At 36.8% G+C, this 24451-nt stretch overlaps 1 protein-coding gene across 2 annotated transcripts in view; it reads left to right on the plus strand.

The window, feature by feature from the left end:
* Positions 1–24451, plus strand: part of khdrbs3 (KH domain containing, RNA binding, signal transduction associated 3) — a 135294-nt gene that overhangs the window by 59509 nt on the left and 51334 nt on the right. For both annotated transcript variants that reach the window (XR_014210506.1, XM_082186269.1), the window contains exon 2: positions 13400–13518. Coding sequence is in view for 1 of the 2 variants with exons in the window: in XM_082186269.1 (XP_082042395.1) it covers positions 13400–13518 (119 nt within the window). In the remaining variant the exon portion in view is untranslated. The remainder of the gene's footprint in view (positions 1–13399; positions 13519–24451) is intronic.

Genomic DNA, 24451 nt, shown 5'->3' on the forward strand with positions numbered 1-24451 from the left:
AGAAAATATGTATTTGTTGACAGAGACATAACACCATTAAGAGTTCACCTAGGTCAATCACAATGTCAAATGAGAAGGTTTTCAGTGGATAAACAGGTCAGTTGGCTTTTTCAACTACATTTTCTCTTGGTTCTTTTGGTTAATGTGGCATACTTTCAACCTTTTGACATCATAATGATTAGGATTAGGAGCTATTGTTTATTAAATTGTAATAATTAATTAACACACTGGTGTGTGATTTTAGTAAATTTCACAAAAAATTGGGTCATTGACAAATAAAGCTTAAATTTTTTTTTTTTGTAAAATCTTTTCAAAACTGATGTCATGTATGTTTTTAGTCGTGAACAATGTGTTTAAACACCTTTTTTTTTTTATTATACTCTTTTTATGTCAGGCGGTACAACCAAATAATTGAATGTTTAATGTGTATATATAGTGTAGTTTTACCACCTGACATGGAAAGTGTACCAACTTGAAATGTACTTGAAATAAGCCGTTTTTACCAGGATTTGAGAGAGATCTACAAACCTTTTCACTCAGCCACAAGGATCATTGGGCTCCTCTGGATGATGCATTATCATGTTTACTGTTAATAACTTGTCAATTCATAATAACATAATATTTTAAAAACGTCTAAATATGTCATTTCGGTGATTAAAGATGAGTTTTAAGGGATACATTTATTGACTATAGGGGGACTTTAAAATAAAGTGCTACCAAATATTATTTACATATTGATTTATCAATATTACTAATATTGATTATATTAATATTATTGCATGTGGCATATTGCAAACACAAGGCCACCTCCTGTGTCTACATTGGACAGATCGAAGGTCTAAATAAATGGCTATGGAATGTCGGTCAGTGATGAGCATATGTATAGTGAACGTAAAGTCTCCTCAGTGATTTTCTTGTCTGGTACACTAATGATATAATTAATTAATGGGCATATAAGGCAGTTAATAATAATAATAATTTTTCGACATGCCTACTTAATTTTAATGATGAATAATTGTAGAACTTTTTATCATTAAGATGCTAATGCTAAATAATTCTAGAAGCGTAAACATACAGAACAGATGTTCTTGAACTGTGTTCACGGCTCCAGGATTTCCCTAAACATTCCTTAGTAATCTCTACAGTTGAGTTCATTTATCATGTAGAGTACACTACTGTACCAACCCATTAAGTGGTTAGTATAAAAGGGCAGCCTGACCCCACTTAATGACATCCCAGTGGTCCGCACGAGCTGGGAATTTTAATGTGGTTGCACAGCACGCTGAAGGATTCTTATGAAAATGAGACTTTCCTGAAGAACTTTCACTAAGCAGAGTTATTGAAGTTTCTTTCAATGCCTTTAACAAGAGTGAGATGATCTACTGTACTGTATATCAACTAAATAGCTTCTGATGATAGCTTGGGGATCAAGTTTGTCTGTTTAATACAGAGATGATGGGAACACAAATGCATGCAATCACATGGATCTGTTGTATGTTTATTAGGGGTGTAACGGCACAGACGTCACGGTTCGGTGCATACAGTCAGACGACGAATACAGTCAGTCACAGGCGATCCACAAGCTTGGTAGTAGCCTATACGCTGAGTTACAATTCATTTTTGTAACATTCTCCACAAACTTCACGGAAAGGAAACCGGGATGGCAGAAAGCGGCATCCTGTTTGTTTTCTTTATTTAAAAAAAGCGCAATGATTTGTTTTTATTGTAAGTTTACACAAATAAAAATAGACACTTTACAGTTTTGAATGATATCTTACTCTTATTTGTAAGACCATAAATGACGAACAATTTTAAGTTGTTTCTGCAGTTATAATGAGACAAAATCATTTGGCATTGTGCCGATTTGTGTCGTGGAAGTCTCTCTACAGCCCTGTGATGAAATGTGCGATATAATAGATATATATACACTAGATGTCGCCTTGTCTACGGCAGTTCATTGGAACGAATGTCTTTAAGGCGACATCTAGTGTATATATCTATGCACCAGTCTGCGTACACGTCAGATCAGATCACTTCGACAAGGCTGTGTATAAGAGGTAAAAACGATATAAATACTGTTCGTTTTCTCACACAAACCGCTCGTTTCGTGTCTTAGGCCATCAATGTGTACTTACGATGGGGAATTGTTTAATTTGGACGATGGGGAATTGTTTTTATTTGGACTCTGTGCATGCTCTTTGAGACAGTGACCATCGACCTGCATTATATGACTGACAGACAAGAACGGTTTGACCTAAAAATATCAAAATTGAAACTACTGCGGAAAAAAAGACACCTACATCTTGGATGCCCTTGAGGTAAGCTAAAACATACCAAAAATTAATTTCAAAGTGAACTATCCCTTTAATGTAAAAGCTATTTCTTGGATTGAATTTCTAGCAAAAATAACCACGTTGTTATATGTACATTTAATGCAGTATTTCTGTAATAAAAGGATCTGGTTGTGCCATCCATCCATTGTCTTATTATTTAGGATGGATGGTTTTTGTGCAAAATGATTCATGATTTATTAGAAAGCAGCTGCAGAAATATCAAAATTCATGGAAAGTAGATCAGCGTACGTGCTGGTGAGTGAGACCTCCCGCCGCGCCGCCGTCACCTTCTCCCTGTGACTTATCTGCTTTTCATTACAGCTTTGCCTGTAGACAGAATTGTTTCATAATGAAGAAATATATTTTCCCTCTGCCTCATGTTCATTAGCTTTACAATCTGAGCGCGTTGTGGGAATGCGGTGCGGTGTGAGAGAGACACCAGAGATTATGACACAAAAAAACGCCCTGAAGATTGCTCCGAGTTAGTTAAAAATGCAGACAGATAGATATTCATGTTCGTCAGGCCCCGCTGAAATAGTGGCACAGGAATACCACACTGAGAAAGCGTGTGTGTGAGCCTTGGAGGGCACACTCTCTGTCACTCCAGTCTGCAGCTTTAACACATCACATCTCAACATGCTTTTCCCGTGGGGGAAAAAAAGAAATGTGTTGGTTGTCATGGAAATCTATTGCCATTTTTCTTTCTCTCTCAGCATTGAGCGGGTCTGAGTCCAGAGGGAGGGTTGCAGGAATGAGATGTGGGCAGGGTGACACGGGGCGATGACAGCGGGCAGCCGCTGGTATTGATCTGTGATCTGTCATGGCGGCCCACTCTTGAAAAAGCACACTAAAGTGTTTCACAACATGTATCTTATTTTTCATTTTCAGCTACTATTCTGTTACTCAGGCGCTCCATGGGCCCGACTGAGAATTTGACTGCATGCAACCGTAAAAACAGAGGAACTGGAGACTTCAGAAATATATGGAAATCAATAACTACACCAAAAATTCTTCTTTCAGCCGATAAATATCAACATGGAAGCTTTGTCTCTTTGATTTAGAGGTACATCAAGGTACTTCCCTTCCATTGATGGGAATTTACGGCTTTCCGTGTTTTCACTGTTATACGGTGTGGGGGGGTGTGTGTGTGTGGGGGGGGGGGGGGGGGGGGGTCATTAGGCATCTACTGAATCTTCTGATCAAAAGACATGTGAAGAAGAAGCAGAAACAAGTGATAGCATAGGCATATGCATATGTAAAATAACCATAGACTGTAAAAAAAGATGGACGACGCCCCTTCGCTCTCTTCCATTGATGAAAACTGAAGCCGCCAGTGTCCCCAGACACTTGAACTTACATCAGCGTGATAAAAACGACAGCAAATGAAAGAAACCCGGTTTGGAAAAAATATATTTGAAGTGTATTTAATTGTTTAGTTGGGCTCACGTCCTGTTGAATAACACGGGGAGGCGGGACTTATGACCTATACTAGGACCAGTCACCGGGGGGCGATCGAGACGTTTTGGCTTCACTTTTCAGGGCTTGTGCGGCACGCTTGAAAATAACTCAAACATCAACATTTAACAGCATATAAATTGAAACTGCTTAATGTTACTGAATGAAATGTCGACCCATGATGAGGTATAGGACTGTGCAGGCTTTTGCGGTGTTGATGGACTCGATCTTCTCCATCTATGTTTTGATCATCGTTCTGAATGCGATCTGGATGTAGTCTTTGACAAAATGCGATTTACTCAACTTGTTGCTCAAAATGTTGTTTTTTTATGAAACTTACCCACATCCAAGTGCCGTTAAAAAAATAATGCATGAAGCTGTTCTTTATTTTGATATATTGCATGTTACTCATACAACAAAATATTCTGGGGGCAGTGATTTTTTTGTTTTGTTTGTTTTTTTTATCAAAAATGCTGGTGGTGGCTGGCAACTTTAAAAAAAAATGCTGGCGGGGAAAGAGTTAATAATTGCAACATAATACATGGCTATATGGCAATAAATGTTAATTTGTATTCTACCAATTTTCACCTTAGGGAAAATGTACCGTTTATCTTGGATGCCTAGTTTTTTGTTTTTCTTTGAGAACTCCATGTGGTGGCACCATGTGCAACATTCTTGCCACCAAAATGAAAATTTAAGCAACTTTATGACTCTGTCTTTCTCTGTTTAACTGACTAATCTTGTATATGGTGCTGTTGGTGTCAAAATGACTTGTTTGTCACCATTTTACAAGAAAAAAAACTTTTTAAGTCTTTTTTACTTACATTTATATTATAAATATATAGTGATTTTTTGTTTTGAATTAGATTTTAGAATATTTAGACATTATTCTCATTTGTAAGTCTCTTTGAATAAAAACATCTGCTAAATGAATTAATATAATGATATTAGTCTATAGCTTGCCCCTTGCAGGGTTTAAACCTAAAGTTTTTTTTGTTACAAGCCAAGCTCTTTAACCGTCACTCTGTGCCAATTGTTATAAATGGGATTTGAGCCCACATCTCTATTTAGAAACCAGAATAGTCCTCACCTGAGTAGGTTGAAGCACCTTATGGCTTATAACTCTTAAAGAAGCAGCCTTTTTTGTTCCACCTGGTTACATTTGAAAGCACTCTGTGGTTGGTGTCTATTTCAAGAAGCACAAGACATTGTTTGTGAGCTTTAATGCAACACGGACTGAATTCAGCAGCTGAATGCCGCAGTTTGACACCAAATTCTATGCACTTTGACATTGTTTGCCATCACAAAGGTTCACATTTTGTTGTGATCGTGCTCTGTTTGGTTTTCTACAGGGCAAGACTACAAAAACCATAAATGAATGGAAAAGAAAACACTGAGAAAAGAGAAGGGTGGAGAAATGTTTGTACTTGAGTGTGTAATGTTCAACATTTGTCAGCTGTTCTGTCAAGTATGACAAGTATTAGTTTGGATGTTTGACACATCTTTCGTCATGAGAAGTATTTTAGCTTTGTATTCCAAACCTCTGAAAATGCTTTAGTTGTTTTTTCTTTTTCAACACTTGGTGTGTGTGTGTGTGTGTGTGTGTGTGTGTGTTATTGTTTGTTCAAGCTTTTTTTCTCAGTAACCAATGAGGTAAAAGCAGCGTTAGTTTCAATAAGCAATAGGACAGCAAATTAATTTCCACATGCAAATTATTATTATTTTTTAATTACATTTTTGTAATTTACATGTAACACATGCTACCTTTAGAAGAGTATACTCATTTATTGTCTTCATTATATTAATTTGTATATGAAAAATCAAATCTTAATTTATCTTGCTTAGAATCATGGATTCCTGAGCATTTTCAAATCTCCAAGAGCTTCTCTTTGAGATGTTTTTGCCAATCTCCTCTTTCTGCCCCTTTTTGTTAGCAGGAAGTGTAATTTAAGGAGTTAATGGAGCGTTTTGTGGCTCTACTCTGTTGGAGTCTTAAGAGGGAGTCCGCCATAATCCCACAAAACATACCATCTTATGAATTTTAAATTTAAATGCCCAAATGTCTTTTCTTTGTACTATTCATTTTGCCCCACCTGAGCTCTGATACTATGATACTGCCCTACACACATTTCAAATGACTGGAAGCTTTGGACGGAAATTAGATTATCCTGACATGCTAAAGACAAAAGGTGAGACCCCATCTTCTCAAAACAATAAACAGCTGCGCCACTTCATAACTTTGTATTTAAGCGCAAACCCCAGAATTGTATTCACCAACCACCCGCAATCTAGTTTAAACAGGTGCAAAATGAACTCAACTTTTTTTTATTTATATATATGTATGAGTTCAATAATTTTCCAATATACTGAAGTGCATGTTATGGTCTATGATCCCATGTTATTGTTCCAGAGCGTAGATTTGTTGGTAGGTCACAATCTTCTGAATGGAGATGATTCTGCTGTAAAGGCTGCTGGTTATTTAAAGTAATCTCGGGTGTGTTTTGTGCCCCTCGACTACAGGAATAATGACATGAAACAATGAGATGAACCACAGCTCACTGAATCCTCTGTCTCTGTGGACCTGGGAAGCCGAGTGAAGAAGGCAGCATTTGCTATTTTACCAGCTATGGGCATAGCTATACATATAAACTAATTTGATGTTTTATGAAAAAGTATGAAGCACAGATCCAGATGAGACATGACAACATACTCTAACTAGGCGACGTCAAATTTCCAGCATCAAGTAGTTGTTCTGTCCTAACTTAAAGAGAAAATGTTAAAATTTAGCAGCTAACTGTTAGCTTTGCAGTTGTTTGATTGACATCAAAGTCTCCTAGAAACCAAATTGTAAAGGATAATGCTATGCAATGCTAGCATGAATATTCACTGATTAATATTTATGAAAGTTTACTCATAAATATGAAAAGAGTAATCTTGAAAAGATATAGATTAATCTCATTCATGCATATTTAAAGAAATACATTAAAACAAAATGGTTCATGGTCATATTGGGTGATCTTATTAACCCTCTGGGGTCTGAGCTGTTTTCTGGCCCTGGAGGTGTTCTGACATGCTCTGACATTTGTGCTTATTTCTGTTACTTGAGACATTGTCATGGCTAAAGTCTTATTACACTGTATTTAGCACAAACTCTGCTACAATAATATATCAGCAGCATGTGTGTAAAAGTTTGTAGTTTTGAGATAATGACATTTATGCGTGGTTTGTGAAAATACCAAAGAAAATTGTCACTGAAATAAGGCCATGAAAGCCATACTGATTATTTCTTCACAAGACTTTTGAAAATTCTATCAAGTAGCCTAGAATATTTGCTCCAAAACTATGTGAAAATCACCCTGACTGCTCATTCAGATAAGACAATATATTGATTTAAAATTTCTAAGACGTGTTTTGTGTGAGAAAGCCTTATGCGAAGAGGCGTGATCATCTCATGAATATGTAAGCCTTCAACACCTGAGAAAGACAAAGACACTCCCCTAACTGCCCTATTAGGAGCGATCAGGCCCTATCATTCTGAGGAACCTTGCACAAAGAATGAGGAGATTTAAAAAAGAATGGCTTTTAGATTGTTTGGATTTATTTACAACACAACATAATCCAAAGATACACAACAAATGACAAAAGAGCAAATTGAAAACAATGATCCAAAGACAGAGACCTTTGTGCCATTCCTAAAAACATTGTACATACCTTTCATTTCCAAGGTGTTTGATTTTCACTTTACCATGTTCATATACAGAGACTCATGTGAATGTTGAAGTCAGCAGGACTCAGTTGCATCTGGTCCCTGAAAGAAAAGAAAAAAAGTGAACATACTGGTATCAAGAGAAACTAGGCCTGCACGATTTTGGGAATACATTTTAGATTTTTCTGGTTAAAATTGCTTTTTCTGTCTGAGACCCCCTTTTCCCCAAGAAAATATTTTAGGGCCCCCCTTCACATTTAATGATATTATCGCTCTTGTAAGCTTGCAGCAAGGATGACAAAATATGTTGTTTTCAAACAATGGTATGTTTACTATAACCAGATATGTTTATGGCTATGCGCAGTACTGCATAAAATAATAATAACAATAGCCTATAGCAGCCTATAAATCTTCCAAAAGATTTCAGTAACAACTATGCTAGAGAAAAATATATTGATTATCATATGTTACTTCAAATGTTTCCATTCGTTATGATGATATGAAATGAGATAATAGTAAAAACATAAAGCCTAATGTTTGGTGCATTTTGCTTTTCAAACGCGATCGCGCTCCAAAATATGATACATTCAAACGCGATCGCGCTCCAAATTATGAAACATTATGGTTACCATATTATACATATCTACGTTTGAGCAGATATCCACAAACAGTATTTAACAGTAAACACGGGTCTAAATATTATAATATTCACCATATATCTAGCAACAGTTCAACTGCAATGTGAAGTTTATGCAACAATACCATAAACTAATAAGTAAGAATTTCTTACCTTACAACTTTCTTGTCTTTAAATCGCGTTCTTCTTCTTCTGAGGTAAATCCAATGTAAGCTCACGGCGCGTCTTTCAAACTCGACGAAAAGCAGAGACTTGTGAAGTTTTTTGGTGTTTTGTGTTTGAGGTAACGAGCGCGTTCGCGTTCCATGTGGAGATTTGCATGTGAATCACTTTTGCGCGAGTGGGCGTGGTCGAATTAAAAATAATTAGCAAGCGTTTGAGATACTGGACATCCTGTTGGTTTTATACAAATTACTTAAACAGAGAATATTTGTTTTCAGTTTGAATCCGATCATTTAAAAGCACACACTTAAAGGAGTCATGACCTGTAATTTTCACTTTTCCTCGAGAATCAATGTATGTTATGATTGCCTAACGATTATACACTGGCCGGGAAGCCGATATTCAAAAGTGAAGCGTTTGTTTACCCCTGGGTTCGTAAACCAGCCCACGTGCACGCGCACTCAAATACGAGATTTTAATTTCTGCCCCGACTTACGTCAAGACAGGGCAGGATATACCATATATGGACACCGCAGACCTATGCTGCAGGAAGCCCGCCCTGCCCCTCTCCCCCTCATATTCAGTCGCGAAAGATGCAGAAACGTAGTGCACACGTGAGTTGCTCTGTTGTTGACTGCCAGAATCAACATGTAACTTAAATGTGTTTTCTCTCCCAAGAACGGACCAAGCTGTCAGGGACCAGTGGATTAAATTAATTTTTAATGACGCGGTTCCTACAACCCTTCCCACTGGCTTAACGTTAGGTGTCTGTGCTAATCATTTTACGCCGGAATCGTTCACAAATTTGAATGTCTAAAAAACCACAACGTGAAACAAGGCAAAAACACCACATGATAGCAAACGTTGATCTCAATAACCACTGTAAGCTGATAAAAAAAAAGTAGACTACATCTCCGTTAATGTAATCTACATTAAATAAAAGGTATAATGCATGTCTCAGTCAAAATGATTGTCTTTACCATTCAGAGACATCTTGATGTAGACGTCCTTCCATCGACTCTACATCTTCCCTTTCCAGCTCAGGTTCAGAGTCTGGCTCGTGCATATACGGTTGAATTCCGTAGGTCGCGGCCAGGTCGGGTTCATTCACAACTTGCGCCATGATGTCATTTTGGAATGATATGCTGAAGTTACCTGCGGTGTCAACCCCCCTCCTTCCTGCCACCAATCAACGCGCCCCTCATTTGCATTATTAAAATGACCGTCCACGACAGCCAAAATATCGCATCAGATCTCGCGAGACAATAATGCCTTCAGAAATAAGGGTCAGAGGAGCTCTGTGTTTATTTTTTTTCCACTTTTCTTTTTTAGAAGGGCCTGAAAGACTATAATAGAGCGTGGGTATCCAAGGTAATACTAGGTTATGACTCCTTTAAATGTTTACAAAGGTATATGGCTCATAAATGTGTGACAAGTATTCGCTGAGTTTTGTTTCAGTTTATAGACGTGCTCAAGAAAAAAAAAGTTCACCGCGACGGAGAGGCACACCCTGTTTATTTTCTTTATTTTACAAAAGCACAATGTTTTGATTTGATTGTAAGTGGACACATACAAAAGTAGAAATATCACAGATTCTTATTTTATATTTATTTTTTCTGTATGACCATAAATGACGGAGTAATTTAAGTTTATTGTGCTACAATGTGAAGAAAATCCAGCAAAACGCGGGGGCGCGTTTACCGACCTCAGAGGGTTAAGTCTTATCTGATTTTAAGTAATTGTAATGTCATGACTTACTAAAGTATATTATCGCTGTAAAGTTTAGTTTGTAATAATGGCCACATATGGGCCTCAGATTCATGGTCTAAAATGAATAGTTGGCGGCCTTATTTTTGATGACTCTCCGTAACAGTTTGAATAGAAATGATAGAAATGGCAGATTAGTCGAGGGATTGGAGGATGTCTTAATTTTGCATAAACTATCCACACCAAAGCACAAATAATGGAGAAGAGTGTTGAATATTAAAGCGCAATAACCGTCACAAGATGACAGATTGTAGAAAAGAACATTAAAAGTGCTTTTCATAATTTAAACGGTTTTAAAGTGCTCTAAATATCATTAAGAGTTAATGGCTAGGCTTTACTGGATAAGTTTAGGAAGTTAGAAACTGGAACTGATTTTGACTCAATTCAGTGAGTCATTAGTGACATAATAGACCCCCTATATTGTTACTTGGTGTGCCTTTTTTATTTTATACCCTTTTATCTAAACCAAAAAAAGATTCAGGTAGGGTTAGGAATAGTCAAATCCAGCCTAAACCATAAAATACTCACCCGGTAACATGGCGCCCAACGTGTGGCACCATGTTACTTGGTGTGCCTCCTGTGAGGCTTGACTTAAAACTACTATACAAACTAAGGGCCAGATTTACTAACAGCTTGCGCCAGTGCAAACCCTCTTTTGGTGTTAAAAAAAAAATACTGTCAGGATTTACACAGTGAAAACACAGACACAGTGAAAAATTAGCGCTGAGAAAGTGTGGACAGACATTTTTCAAGCTGACCTTATTGCATATGCATTTATGCTAAATTTATGGGAGGGTAGTATTTAAATGAATCATGCAAAGTGATTTACTAAGGTTTGCGCTAGGCAATTTACTGTTATTTGCGGCATTATTTACCACCCAAAAAAGCATGTTAAACAAGACGCTAATTTGCGCTGCTCTTGGTAGATTGCGTTGGTCATTATGGAAAAGATCCGGCTGCGTCTGTGTTCTTTTATTTGTGTGTCGTCAGTAGATCACGTGCAGAACTTTCCACTCCAATTCAAGTTTTTTGGAATTGCGTTCGCATGCTAATTTGCCCTGTTTAGTAAATATGGCCTAACCCTCAAAAAAGAACAACCACAAGTCTTCTACGTCATGCCTACGGGTATTACTTTTTGGTTTAGACTACATTTTCTTTAAATCAATAGTTTTGATATTCTCCACTGTTTAATTCAATTATGTAATTCACAATGCTTCATGGTTCTTTCCCTTATTCTCAAATTAAGTACATAGTATTGTACCTTTTTGTACAGTTTTCAAATACTTTTTTGCTTCTAATCAAAGTTTGTAACATAACAATTCACCAGTTGGTTTGGTTCATGGCTTATAAATCTTAAATGAAGACTTTGCCTATGGGGAAAATGAAAAAAAAATTCAGAATCAAGGCCGATGATACAGTGGATGGGCACTGTTGCATTCTTTTGATGACTTATCTCATTATTAATTAGTAATTGTTACAGAAATGTATTAATATTCATAAGCCAAGCTTTTGATATAGAAAAACTGGTATATTGCAATGGGATGAGAATTAAGTTGTATTGTGCCAACTTGAGAGGATCTTCTTGAGGTTTGCTTAAATATTTTTTTTTTCACAGCCCTTTACTATTTTGACAAATATTTATGAACACACAATTCTAACTGAAATCAATAAGTTCTGATCCATAAATCAGGTCAGCCGTAGATTATTTTTACTTAGACACATAGGGCCCTATCTTGCAACCAGCGCAAGTGACTTTGTACACCGACGCATGTATCATTCCTATTTTGCACCCGCGCAAAGCGGACTTTTCCCTCCACAGAAGCACGTCGGTAAGTTAGGAAATACACTTGCGCTCGCGGGGGCGGTTCAGCGCAAAGAGGAGGCGTGTTCCGGCGCAAACGTTCCTTCATGCTATTTTGCAGGTTTAGAAAACAATTGCGCCACTAACCAGGAAAAAATAGTTTAAAGTCAGTGGCGCGTTGCGCATGTTATTCATATGCTATTTTAAGGGTGCATGCTTGGCCATAATCAATGTAGCGTGTGCACAACGCGCATACACTTTGATTCTCTCATCTACACAGAAGCAGCAGTTTTCATTTTTGCAAATCATACATTATTATGATAGATAGATAGATAGATAGATAGATAGATAGATAGATAGATAGATAGATAGATAGATAGATAGATAGATAGATAGATAGATAGACAATTTATTATAAAAGCATACATCTAGCTTACACATTTACCCAAATTATCATACGCCTGTTTAACCGAAGTTAATTTGGGTGGGTTTCTCCATTTCAATGTAACTTTTCTCTTTTACGGCCGTGACGAGAGCGTTGCTCTCTTTGGCTGTGAACCGCTCCTGGCGCGCGCCTGGCAAATCCACCGTTACAATAGCAATCCGCTATGGAAAAATCGCGTCTGCTCTTAAAGGGAATGTGAGATGACGCTCTGATTGGTTTATTTCACGTTACGCCCAAACCACACCTATGAATAATGAAGCTACTTCAGACCAACCCATTTTAGATTTGCGCCTGGCGCAAGAGGCATTTATCCCGCCGGGAAAATAGCAACAGCGCCGAGACCCGCCCACAAAGTTACTTGCGCTTTGCGCTTTGACACTTGCGTTTCAGATCGTTAAAATAGGGTCCTAAAACTGTACTGTCATATTCAATGTGAAATCATGGTTAAAAATAGGATGAGCAAAATTGTTTCTGGGTGTTTGTTTGCACAAGATAAATATTGCTGTTGATTGAGCAATTTAATCATTGTACTGTCCAGATCATGTGAACTTTAATTTAAAGTTTGATATTTTTGACGTTTTGATTTTCCTATCTGCTTGTCGCGGTCTAACAACATTTTCCATATTGTTTTTTGCTAAGTACCTCAATGAACCAAATCTGTCTCAATGCAACATATTATGAGAACCCACAGTGATACTACGACCCACACATACAATAACTCATTAATATGACTAATATCTCTGCACCCCACTGTGTCCCACAACAACAAAGACTTCTGTGCGTCCTCAAAGAGCGCATTTACACACTTTAATGTCTAATCAGACGTCACTTGCCACAAAGACAGAAATATCCTCTAATCACAGAGAAACGTCTATCAGATATGATTATGAGCACATCCAATCGAATTACAGCATGGCCAATGGAAGCTATTTCACAGTCCACTGATCAGTCAAAATACGCTTGGTACAAATGACATCGGGCAAATGGCAGGACTGTTTTCTGGGCTTATCTGAACATGAGATTCCCTCTGATAAATATTCATTTTACCTAGATAACGATTTTAGTAACTCTCCCTGTTTTTCTCTCTCAACAGAAATTGAAAAGATTCAGAAAGATGAAGACAAAGAGGATGAGAAGTTCATCGATGTGGTCATCAACAAGAACATGAAACTGGGACAGAAGATTTTGATCCCTGTAAAACAGTTTCCCAAAGTGAGTATGTTACGAACTCTTATGATCTCAGAAGAGGTAACATTGAGGTCATGATACAATTTGGTGTGACTGGGGTGGCAAGAGACAACACGTAACGAAGTAATGCGAAAGAAAGATCATTTATTATAAGTGAAATAATTATACAAAAAGATGGATAATATTAATAATAATAATAATGGTGAATATAAGCAAGGAAAAATAAGCAAAATATTTACAGATCAAAAAGATATCAGATAAATAAATAACCCAAGAGAAAAACAGGACGCAATTAGTGAAGCCAAAGAAATGAAATGAACAAAACAAAACTCATTCTAACTTGTAATTAAACCTCTAACTCTAAGTCAAACGCCCTAACTTAATTACTCTAACTAACAAATACAAAACATACAGAGGGTGGCATTCACTTTCTTACCTGGGGTATCTATACATCGAGTTACCTAGGTGTTGTTTTATGTAAGTCACGTGACATTTAACCTGTCCACTTTACTCTTGGTCGAACAACGCCATCAAAAGGCAGAGAGAAAACGTATCAAAATCAAAGTATCAAAGCAATATTCAAAACGAAATGGCAACTAAAAGCAACAGGGTTACGACGGTTACAGAAAAAAAGTGAGCGTATAAAGCAACAACAAAGCAGAGCGGCAGGAAAACAAGTTGCTTCCTCGCGTTCTTTTCAGCGTCCTTTTAACTGCTGGTGGGAAACTTGATTGGCTGTGGGGGAGGTGATGTCACGCCATTGATAGAAACTGACAGCTCTCCAAGCCAACAGCAGACCAGAGGTGGAGCGAGCCTAAGAAATTGTCAGAGAGAGAGAGAGAGAGAGAGAGAGAGAGAGAGAGAGAGACAGCCACGCACAACCACATGGACGTAACTCTCCCACCCTCTTGTTTGTGAAAATAAGTAAATAAATAAATAAATTACTAAATAAATAAATCAAGTCAGCCAAAACATTATCAACACCCTTTTTGTGTTTGATCTCCAAATTGTAGTTTTGGAGTGCTAGAGCCCAGCGCATCAAACGCTGATTTTGGTTATACATTCGAGATAAAAACACAAGAGGGTTATGGTCTGTAAACAAAAAGTTTTTTGTGTCGTATCATATAAGAGGTTACACTCAACTTGTCACTTACAGTAAAGTTCAAAAGTTTGTGGTCGGTAAGATTTTTGAAAGAAGTCTCTTCTGCTCACCAAGGCTGCATTTATGTGATCAAAAATACCGTAAAAACAGTAATATTGTGAAAACATATTACAATTTAAAATAACTGGTTGTAATGTTAATATATTTTAAAATGTAATTTATTCCTGTGACGCAAAGCTGAATTTTCAGCATCGTTACTCTAGTCTTCAGTGTCACATGATCCTTCAGATATCATTCTAATATGCTGATTTGCTGCTCAAGAAATATTTCTGAAGTATACAGGGTCATCTACAAGTCGTTGAATCAGAATGCTAATGCGTTTTATGCCTATGTAATATTATAGGCATTATGTATATTATAGCTATTATGTAACTATCTAATATTATATGTACTCAGAAAGTTAACATTGTTGTTTCCTTTACACATAGCACCAATATGGAAGTTTTCTGGCAAAATTCCAGTCCGTAACCCAATGAATTTCTGTAGCGGATTTGTTGTTCAATTTGACAACAGGTCCTGTGCTCACTTCACTGTTATATATTGCTGAATTCCGCACTTGATATTTTTGCAGTGCTGGCTAAATGATTGATTTGTCATAATATTTTATAAATATCCATTGATGATTTTCAAAAAATCGAAATGATTTTATATATTTGCATAGTGCTAGCCCCATCTCTTTGTGTATTGATGGTTCTTTTTTAGAGCTGCAAGATAAGTTGAAGAATTTTGGAGTCATTTTGGCTCATGTTTAATGTCCGAACCCTATGCACAGTGTTGTTAAGACATCCTACTTTCATCTCAGAAATATTGCACGTTGACGTCCAGTTTTGTACTTACAAAAAGATCAACTACCTCTGAAAGATTAATTAACTTCTGTTGTTGACTTTTGTAATGCGCTACTAGTCGGCATTTCGAAATCAACTCTCAATAAATTACAGTATATGCAAAACTCGGCAGCTTGTTTCCTAACTGGGGCTAAGGTAGGTGATCACATAACTGGCTCCTGGTCAGGTACCGAGTTGATTTTTAAAATCCTATGAAGTACTGCACGATTTAGCTCCACAGTATTTAGCGGACCTTTTAATTCCTTAAATGCCCAGGCGTAATAGTCTCTTGGCTGTCCCTAAACACAACTTCACTCTGTGGATGACAGGGCTTTTGCTTTTCATAGCCCAGAATTGTGGAATTCTCTTCCAGCTGACATTAGGGAAGCCAAATCCCAGGGTATTTTTAAATCCCATCTTAAAACTTTTTATTTTAGGATGGCTTTTAATTGACTTTGGTGACTTTGGTATTATGGATGCTTTCTTTTATTTATGGTTATTATTTATGTTTTTCTATACTTTGTGAAGGCACTTTTTAAAATAATGTTATTACTATATGCAGTGTTATGGTGTAGAATAATTAGATGTTGCATTTAAATTCAGTGGCAGAAATTCCTGAAGTTTGGGATGCGTTTTTCACAGCTGATAACATTTCATTTGTTTAACATGTTATCTATCGCACGGCATGGCAACACTTCACTAGATATACAGACCACAGTCATTTCAAAGAATGAAAAGCACTTGTTAATATGAACATGAGTTTGATAATGAAGCATGCATGGGGCGATTCCAGCAAATGGTCCTAATTTCCATGTTGTTGCTGTTGAGTGTGTTATTTGATGATTTTGTTCCTCCTTCGCAGACATAGAGGTGAGCTTGACCTTGACGGCTGACTATCACATTATCATACTACTCAGCGTGTGTGTGTTCATGTGATGTGTGCATATATTCCCGCTGTATTCCCAAAAGACTCGCACACAAGGACCAATCCTTTCTGTACGTCATTTAGTATGTGCTTTCGTAGTTCTCCAAACATAATTTAATGGGCTTCTTTGTTTGCCTGGTTTTTAATTCACACCGTTCCATCTTGAAAGGGTGAAAAGGTGACACACAGAAGGAGAATAGAGAGAACTAGAGAAATTGAAGCAGCAGGTGTAGATATCTGACTGTCTCTTTTAGGGCAGGGTTTTAGATAGATGATAATTAGAACAGCGTGTTTATGTGAGTGTTTGAGGAAGCATTTTAGGGAAGAAAGAGAGGAATAAATGAACAGGACATGTGGAAGGAGAATAGCATGTGCTCACATTTCTTTGACTATCATAGTCATCACTTTCCATCCATTTTCTGAATAATCAAATATATATATATATATATATATATATATATATATATATATATATATATATATATATATATATATATATTAGTTTGGAGCAATTCATATTTTTTTTTATGTTTTTGAAAGAAATCTCTTATTCTCACCAAGACTTGCATGTATTTGATCAAAAAAGCAGTAAAAACAGTAATATTGTGAAATATTATTACAATTTCAAAGACATTTTTCTTTGGCCATTCAGAACTACTAGCCAAAAAAAAAAGAAGAAAAAAAATAAAATAAAAGAAATAAACAAGATTAACTACGTCACAGCCTTTATATATATATATAGGAAGGATTATGTGACACTGAAGACTGGAGTAATGATGCTGAAAATTCAGCTTTGATCACAGAAATAAATTACAGCTTACTATATATTCGCATAGAAACAGCTTTTTTTTTATCAAATAAATGCAGCCTTGGTGAGCGCAGACTTCTTTTAAAAACATTAAAAAAAATGTATCGGTCCAAAACTTTTGACTGGTAGTGTATATAATTTTTGGGGGGATTTCATACGTTCATTTCTTATTCAAACAAAATCCTGTCATCCAGCCATCTCCTCTCGTCCAACTTTATCCTCATCTTTTTCGATCTGGTTAGTAATAAGTGAAGCTGGTAATGCTGTTGTTTAATCCTCCTTTGCTAAGTTCTTCAGAGATTTAATGTCTTCTTTTTATCTTAAGCTGATTTAATTTAAGGCTGTGACTAAAAGTCAGTTGTAGTTCTTGTGTTTCTCTTTCCTTCAGTGATTCTGCTTGTTAACAGCAGGCGTTCATCACTAATGCTCAATCATCACTCAATTAATCAAGCTTTCCTGTAGCTCAAACAGAGCCTTGGCTCTTGCAACACCATGGTCATGGGTTTGATTCCCAGGGAAAGCAAGAACTGATAAGAATGTAATTGTGTACCTTGAAATGCAATGTAAGTCGCTTTGGATACAAGTGTCTGCTAAATGCATAAATGTAATCACTTAATTATCTCATTAACTTTCAGTGTTATTTCTGATTATTATTAATGTTGAAAACAGTTGTGCTACTTAGTATTTTTGTGGAAACCATAATACATTTTTTTTATTCCTTTTGATGAATAGAAAGTTCAAAAGAACAGCATTTACTTGAAATAGAAATCTTTTGTAACATAAATGTCTTCTTTACTGTCACTTTTGATCAACTTAATGCATCCTTGCAACAACAAAAAAAAAAAAAGCATTTTAGAATGATTGGACTGGACTATAGCTGGTTTTAAATGCAAGCAATCAAAACCTACTTCAACAAGTGAATTGGCATGACAAAATGACGAATTGGCCTCTTTTCATGACAAATGGACCCTGGACAGATGAACAACTCATGCTTCTTACATGAGAGCAGAGGGACTTTTGGCAGCTACATACATTTGTGCACACATTTAAACACATGGTATTCGAGCAGCCGTGTGTGCGCACACATTCAGAGTGTAATAATGTGTGTGAGCTATTTTTTGAAGAGGGTTTGTAAATGGGCTCTGGGATCCCAGAGGGAGTGTGCTGTGAAGGGTAACACACACACACACACACACACACACACACACACACACACACACACACACACACACACACACACACACACACACACACACACACACACACACACACACACACACACACACACACACACACACACACACACACACACACAGTAATAAAGTCCGCTAAAGGCAAGTTGAAGATCCCAAGTGCAGTTTATTTAAATCCAAACGTGAACCAAAAGAAAAACTTGCAACAAACATGATTTGAAACATAACATGAACAAAAACGTGAAATTGACTTGCTTATGTGAGACTCACAGACAGCGGTCAGGACATGACACATAAAAGGGAGAGCACATGGCAAGAGCAATACATGACAGGAAACAGGAACCAAACTACAAAATAAAAGACATGAAAACATGTATATATATATTTAAATATATATATATAAAAAAAAATATATATATATAAAAAAAAGAGATTTTTTTGTCTCATGGGTTTTGTCAGGACACAGGGTTTTGTTTACCGTAGCATTGTGCTTCAATTGAGTTCCCATCCAGACCTCTACACTGTCTAAATGTTAATCAAACACAAATGTCAGCTTGTGTTATTAAACACAACTCCAGCTTTTCTTGTGACTCCTCCACCCACAGGAGCCCCCAGTCGCCCAGAGATGTTTGTGGATCATGGAGCTTGTTGGCTCTGTGGTTCCGTTATAGCTGGACCTTATAATGAGATTATTATCTATTCAGTATGAAATTTGTCACAGTGCAGTGAGTCGAATGATCTAGTTGTATGATGCGTTTCCACGCTGCAGTGTCGTGAATATAATTGTCTTCTGTTCCAGAGCCTCTCGCTTTCACTGCATGATCAGCCGATTACTTTAATCACAGTCTATGGTAGAGTGCCTGCCAAACTCAAACAAACTCTTCCCACTGTCCATCAATGTGCACAGAAGCGGTTTGCTGCTTTAGATAGTGAGTGATTTATTGGTATCTTTACTTCTAGTGTCTTCTAGTGTCTTGGTATCTTTATGTCAGCACGTTGGAGCTGTGGTGCTCACATGGATGAGGCCGGTTTGAGTCCAGAACTCAACATTTCCATCCTTAGCATAATTATGTTTGCATTTCATGCTAACAAAAACATTTACATTTACATTTACATGCGCCATGGTAATATCATGTTATTCAAATGTCTTAGAGTACCTCATAAATACCATGGTATGTGAATATGATAAAATACTAGTGAAAATACTATTTACCCAAAAGTACCATAGTATTACCAAATGGTTTTTAGACATGTACCATGGTAAAGACCATGTTATTCTTTGAAGTTCCTTAGGGTAACATATTACTTACCATGGTATCAGATGGTAAAACTGTGGTGCTTTGAAATATACTATGTGCCATAGTTTAGTATAGTGGTAGATGTCCAAAATACCTAATTTCAGGGTATTTCCGAAATTCATTTACCATGGTTTTTATATGCTACTACCATGGCATATGTCCAAAATACTGTGGTAGCCTCCCAAAATACCATGGTACAATGTCCAAAAAACATGGTTGTACCATACTTTTTGTAAGTGTAATCTTTCAGTACACTTACAGTGGTGTTTAGACGTGTGCCATGGTATTGGAAGTACCTTGGAGTACCATATTAATACCATGTACTGAATGTGAATATGATTACCTTTTTAAAAAGTACATTGGCTGTAACACCATGGTATCATATGTTAATAAGTAGTAATTTTAGATACACTGTGGTATTGAAATTCACGTACCATGGTTTTTATATGCTATACCATAGCACATACCATACATATTAATAATAATTTAGTACATTTATCAAAAAAGTACCATTGTACTGTACCACCATGGTTTTCAGACATTTAAAACTATGGAATTCTTGAAAGTAACTTGGAGTACCATATAAAAACCATAGTACATGAATTGGGCCATGGGCCAAACTCAAACCTGAGCTCTTACCGTTCAATGTTGAACAGTTTCTGTGGACTTCAGCTTTGTCATAGCGATGCATTATTGGACGACTGTTGGGAAGAAAAAAGATCTGGATGTCAGGTCCTGTAAACGAAACTTCATCTCAGAGCTAAAAGGAATGTCAGGGTACGTGAGCCCTCAGCGTTACAGCAGTAATGATCGGCCTCTTCAAATAAAGCAATTATCAGTGACGGAGGGAGAGCGCCAGTGTAATGTCATACGGCGCGGCTATTCACGTCGCCCGCGTCACACTAAACAGATTGCCTTTGACAGCTCTGATGACTGCAGACACTAATGCGCTGTTTAGAGCTTCAGAGAGCTACTGGAGGAAGACAAATTCAATTTGTCCAGTCTGACAGGTGGATGTAGAGAAAAAGAGAGCGCTTGAAGGGTGAGTGTGATGAATCTGATTGGAACACTTTTCCTCCAGACGTCACCTCTAGCCTCATTTATGCTGCACATGTTTACAAGACTGGGACACTTTCTTGGCTAATTTCATCTCGTGAGGTCAGGGGAGCTGGTTATTGGGATTAAAGAAGAATCTTATATTAGAGAGCAAGAAATATGCATTTTAAGTGTTTGTTATAGGTGAAGCATGTCTTTTCTGCGCCACCGGTCATGGATTTGTCGTTGATTTCTCTAACTGACTGCCATTGGTGAGTCAAACAAATAGTCCTGCCCCAAACTCACGCTATTGGTTGAGCTGCAGTGCAAGTCTGGTTGGGATGCTAAAAGGGATAGTTCACTCAAAATGTTTAATTATGTCATTAATTACTCCCCATCATGTTGTTCCAAACCCATAGGCCTAAGACTTTCATTCATCTTCAGAACACAAATGAAGATCTTTTTGATGAAAACGGAGAGATTTCTGTCCCTCCGTTGACAGCTACGCAACTGACACTTTGACGCTTCAAAAAGTTCATAGAGATTGTAAATCTAATCCATTTGAATTGAGAGGTTTAGTTCAAATATTCTGAAGAGACTGGATCGCTTTGTATGAAAAACAGATTTAATTTAGTCTTTTAATCACATATTCCAAGTCGTCTGTAGCTATTTTTGTGAACAGCAGGTTAATTACTGACAATCCCATCTCTTTTGAGTCCGGTTCGGATTCAGGACGAGATGTGCCAGTTTTGAGAGCTAAAGAAAAAGGGAAGATTTTCATTGAAAAACAAGCTAAATGTTGATTTATTTCTCACACAAATCTATGACTTCAGAAGACTTAGAAAATAGTAATTTTATGTAACTTTGTATAAAAAGGTCTGCATATGTTTAATTCCAAAATCCTTTTTTTTTTGTAATTCTGTGGATAAAATAACAGCATACGGGTTCAGAATGACATGATGGTGAGTAAACAAGGACATTATCTCCATTTTTAGGTTAATTATTCCTTTAAATTAAAGTGTTATCAAAACTTTTTTTGCCTTTTCATGTCTCTGGCTGCTTGTCTGTGAGGTCAGTCTTGTTGTGAAGGCTGTGAAGTCAGACCCAAAGTGTGCCGGCTGTTTCGTCTGAAACAAGAGAATGCAGCTTTCTTCTCAGCCAAACAAACTGAGCTTTATTAGTGAGGCAGAAATTTCCATAAAAAGTAAACCAAGCTTAATAAGTGACAACTGGATCTCTTTTGAAAGCTTTTGAGTGAATACTGTATGTGATTTAGCATCTGCGTCAGGACACTATCAGCTGAACGATCGGTAAATTGCCCTCATTACCTGATGTAATCTGCAATTTAAATGAATTCATAATGAATGTCATGGTGGGATATCAAAATTTTGCCTGTGAGCTATTACCCCATTTTGCCCGTGCCTTTCCTATAAGCCTACACACATTTTCCTAAAGCTGCACACATTTTTTGCTTTTATATCAGATAACAGTTATTATCCTCCCCTAGTTTTTTTCTTTTTCTTTTTGTCGTGAGACGGTAATATTTTAAGGAAGCTCTGCAGATTGAAAATAATAAAACTTGTACTTTTTGTCTACTCTTTTATGAGTACTGTGTATTTGGACATACTTCTTTTGTCTTATACTGTTTTTCACCTACTATATAGGGAAGTTTGTGATTTCGGATGCAGCCCCAGTTTTCCACGTACAGGCGACACTATTGTCAAAACGATCCCCTTTCGCACAGACCCGTGAAAGTGAATAAAAACCCTTGCATTCTGCTGCCAGGCCATTAGATGGCGATGAAACACTATAGACAAGGCGATGAACACGTAATACACATGTGCGTGACGTCATAGTCTTCAGAGATTCGCGTTTTTCTAAATCTTGCACTTTGAAACCCGTTTTCAAAACTTTGCGTTTTCAGGCACCCAAAACGCAGTTGGCGTGTAAACGAATGTCTAAAATGCATAAAAAGTTTTACGTTTTTACGTTTGTAAACAGCCCCTCATATGTCAGCAAATTTATAACCACTTGTTAAGCAATTGTCATATTCCCTATATTCACTGTAAAGCCAAAGCTTCTACACTTTAAAACGACACCTATTTTATGTTGGTTAAGCAAGTGGTTGTTACGTAACGTGATAACTTAGTAACGCCCCGTTTAGGATTTAAGAGGTTAAAGTCAAAGATTAATCGATTAATTGATCATTAATTTAGAAACAGCGATCGATTATGGGAATTTATGGCACATTCTCAGGGGCAAACACACACGGCATGTCAATTTGAGCATTTCTATATTTGTGCGTTTTGAGGAGAGGTGTGTTTTAATGTGTGTGTGTTGGGGTGGGTTTAGGAGATTTAGAGCTTTCCGTAAATCCTCACGCAGCTCGGTGTTGTGTTTAATGTCCAGATTAAGGCCCACGCTGTCATTTACAAGCATTAATATCATCAGATTACACCATTAAAGAGCAGCTAAACAAAAGCCTCAGTAAATAACAGGCATTTAATGAAAGCATCCACACAAACAGCCATCAGCAGCAGAACAAACCGCGCTCTTAAAATCCCACACCCACTTACTGACACTTAATGGGAGTATAAAGCAGAAATATACGTTATATTCGATATACTGTGGGTTACATTTATAGGTTAATGTTAATAAATTACATTGATATGTGGCATATGCAAAAGATCATTCAGTGGTGGGTTTGACTTAAAGGTCATGACCTCTTTACAGTGTCCCCAGTGACATCATAGTCATCAGCTCCATCCTAATTTGCATACTAACAGAACTACAAAGTATGTGAGGTTATTATGTCCCAAAGTATAAGGATTAGTGCATCTCAAATCAAAGTGTGTTCCCATTGGAATAAAAAAAAAAAAATAATAATAAAAAAAACGTTTTAACATCTCAATTGTTTCTTCTAAAGAGCAATGAGATTATGTTTATTATAGCAAATGGAAGTTTCATGGAAAGTTTCTCCTTTAGAGTTTCAGAAGAGATCTCAGTTGTGTCTTATGCAAAGACTTGGCAAGATACCAAAGTCTACATTTACAGGACAGAGATAAACTCAAATATTTCTCATAACGCTTCTGTTGTGTTCGGGTCATTTTGACCCATGCAGAGAGATTCTTCTTTTTCCCGAAAATGTTAGTTAATGTTATCTCATTGGATAAAAACTTACTGACTTTGACTCGAACAGGGTTATAACTAGACTTCCCAAAATTGTGATCAATCAGTTTAAAAAATAAATACAAACCCTGTCCTAACTGAAAGAAAACAAGTTGATAAAAAGATTGACCCAATATTTAGTGATAATATAGTATAATGAGAGATTTATAAGCAATTTTTTGTATAGGCTGGTCATTTTTGACCATTTCGGGAACACCACAAGTGCGACATTTTGTACAAAATAGAAGCATTTAAAAACAAACTTCCTGGTTAAACATTAAAGCACAATAGTGTGATAAACTGCATTTTTCCCCCCCAATATTTTGTTGAACATTGACAAAATTATCGAAAAATAATGTTTGTTTTTTTCACTCAAAAACTGCGGTGCATAAGCTCATATCAATGAGGCCTACAATCAATCCAAATTCAATATTTGGTGATAATAATATAGCATGGCGAGAAATTTACAAGCAATTTTTAAAAGGACGGTTATTTTGACTAGAAACATCAAAGGTGTTATAGGGTTTTCAACACAGCCAAAGGG

This window comes from Leuciscus leuciscus (genome assembly GCF_965113295.1).
Source record: "Leuciscus leuciscus genome assembly, chromosome: 12".
NCBI lineage: Eukaryota > Metazoa > Chordata > Actinopteri > Cypriniformes > Leuciscidae > Leuciscus > Leuciscus leuciscus.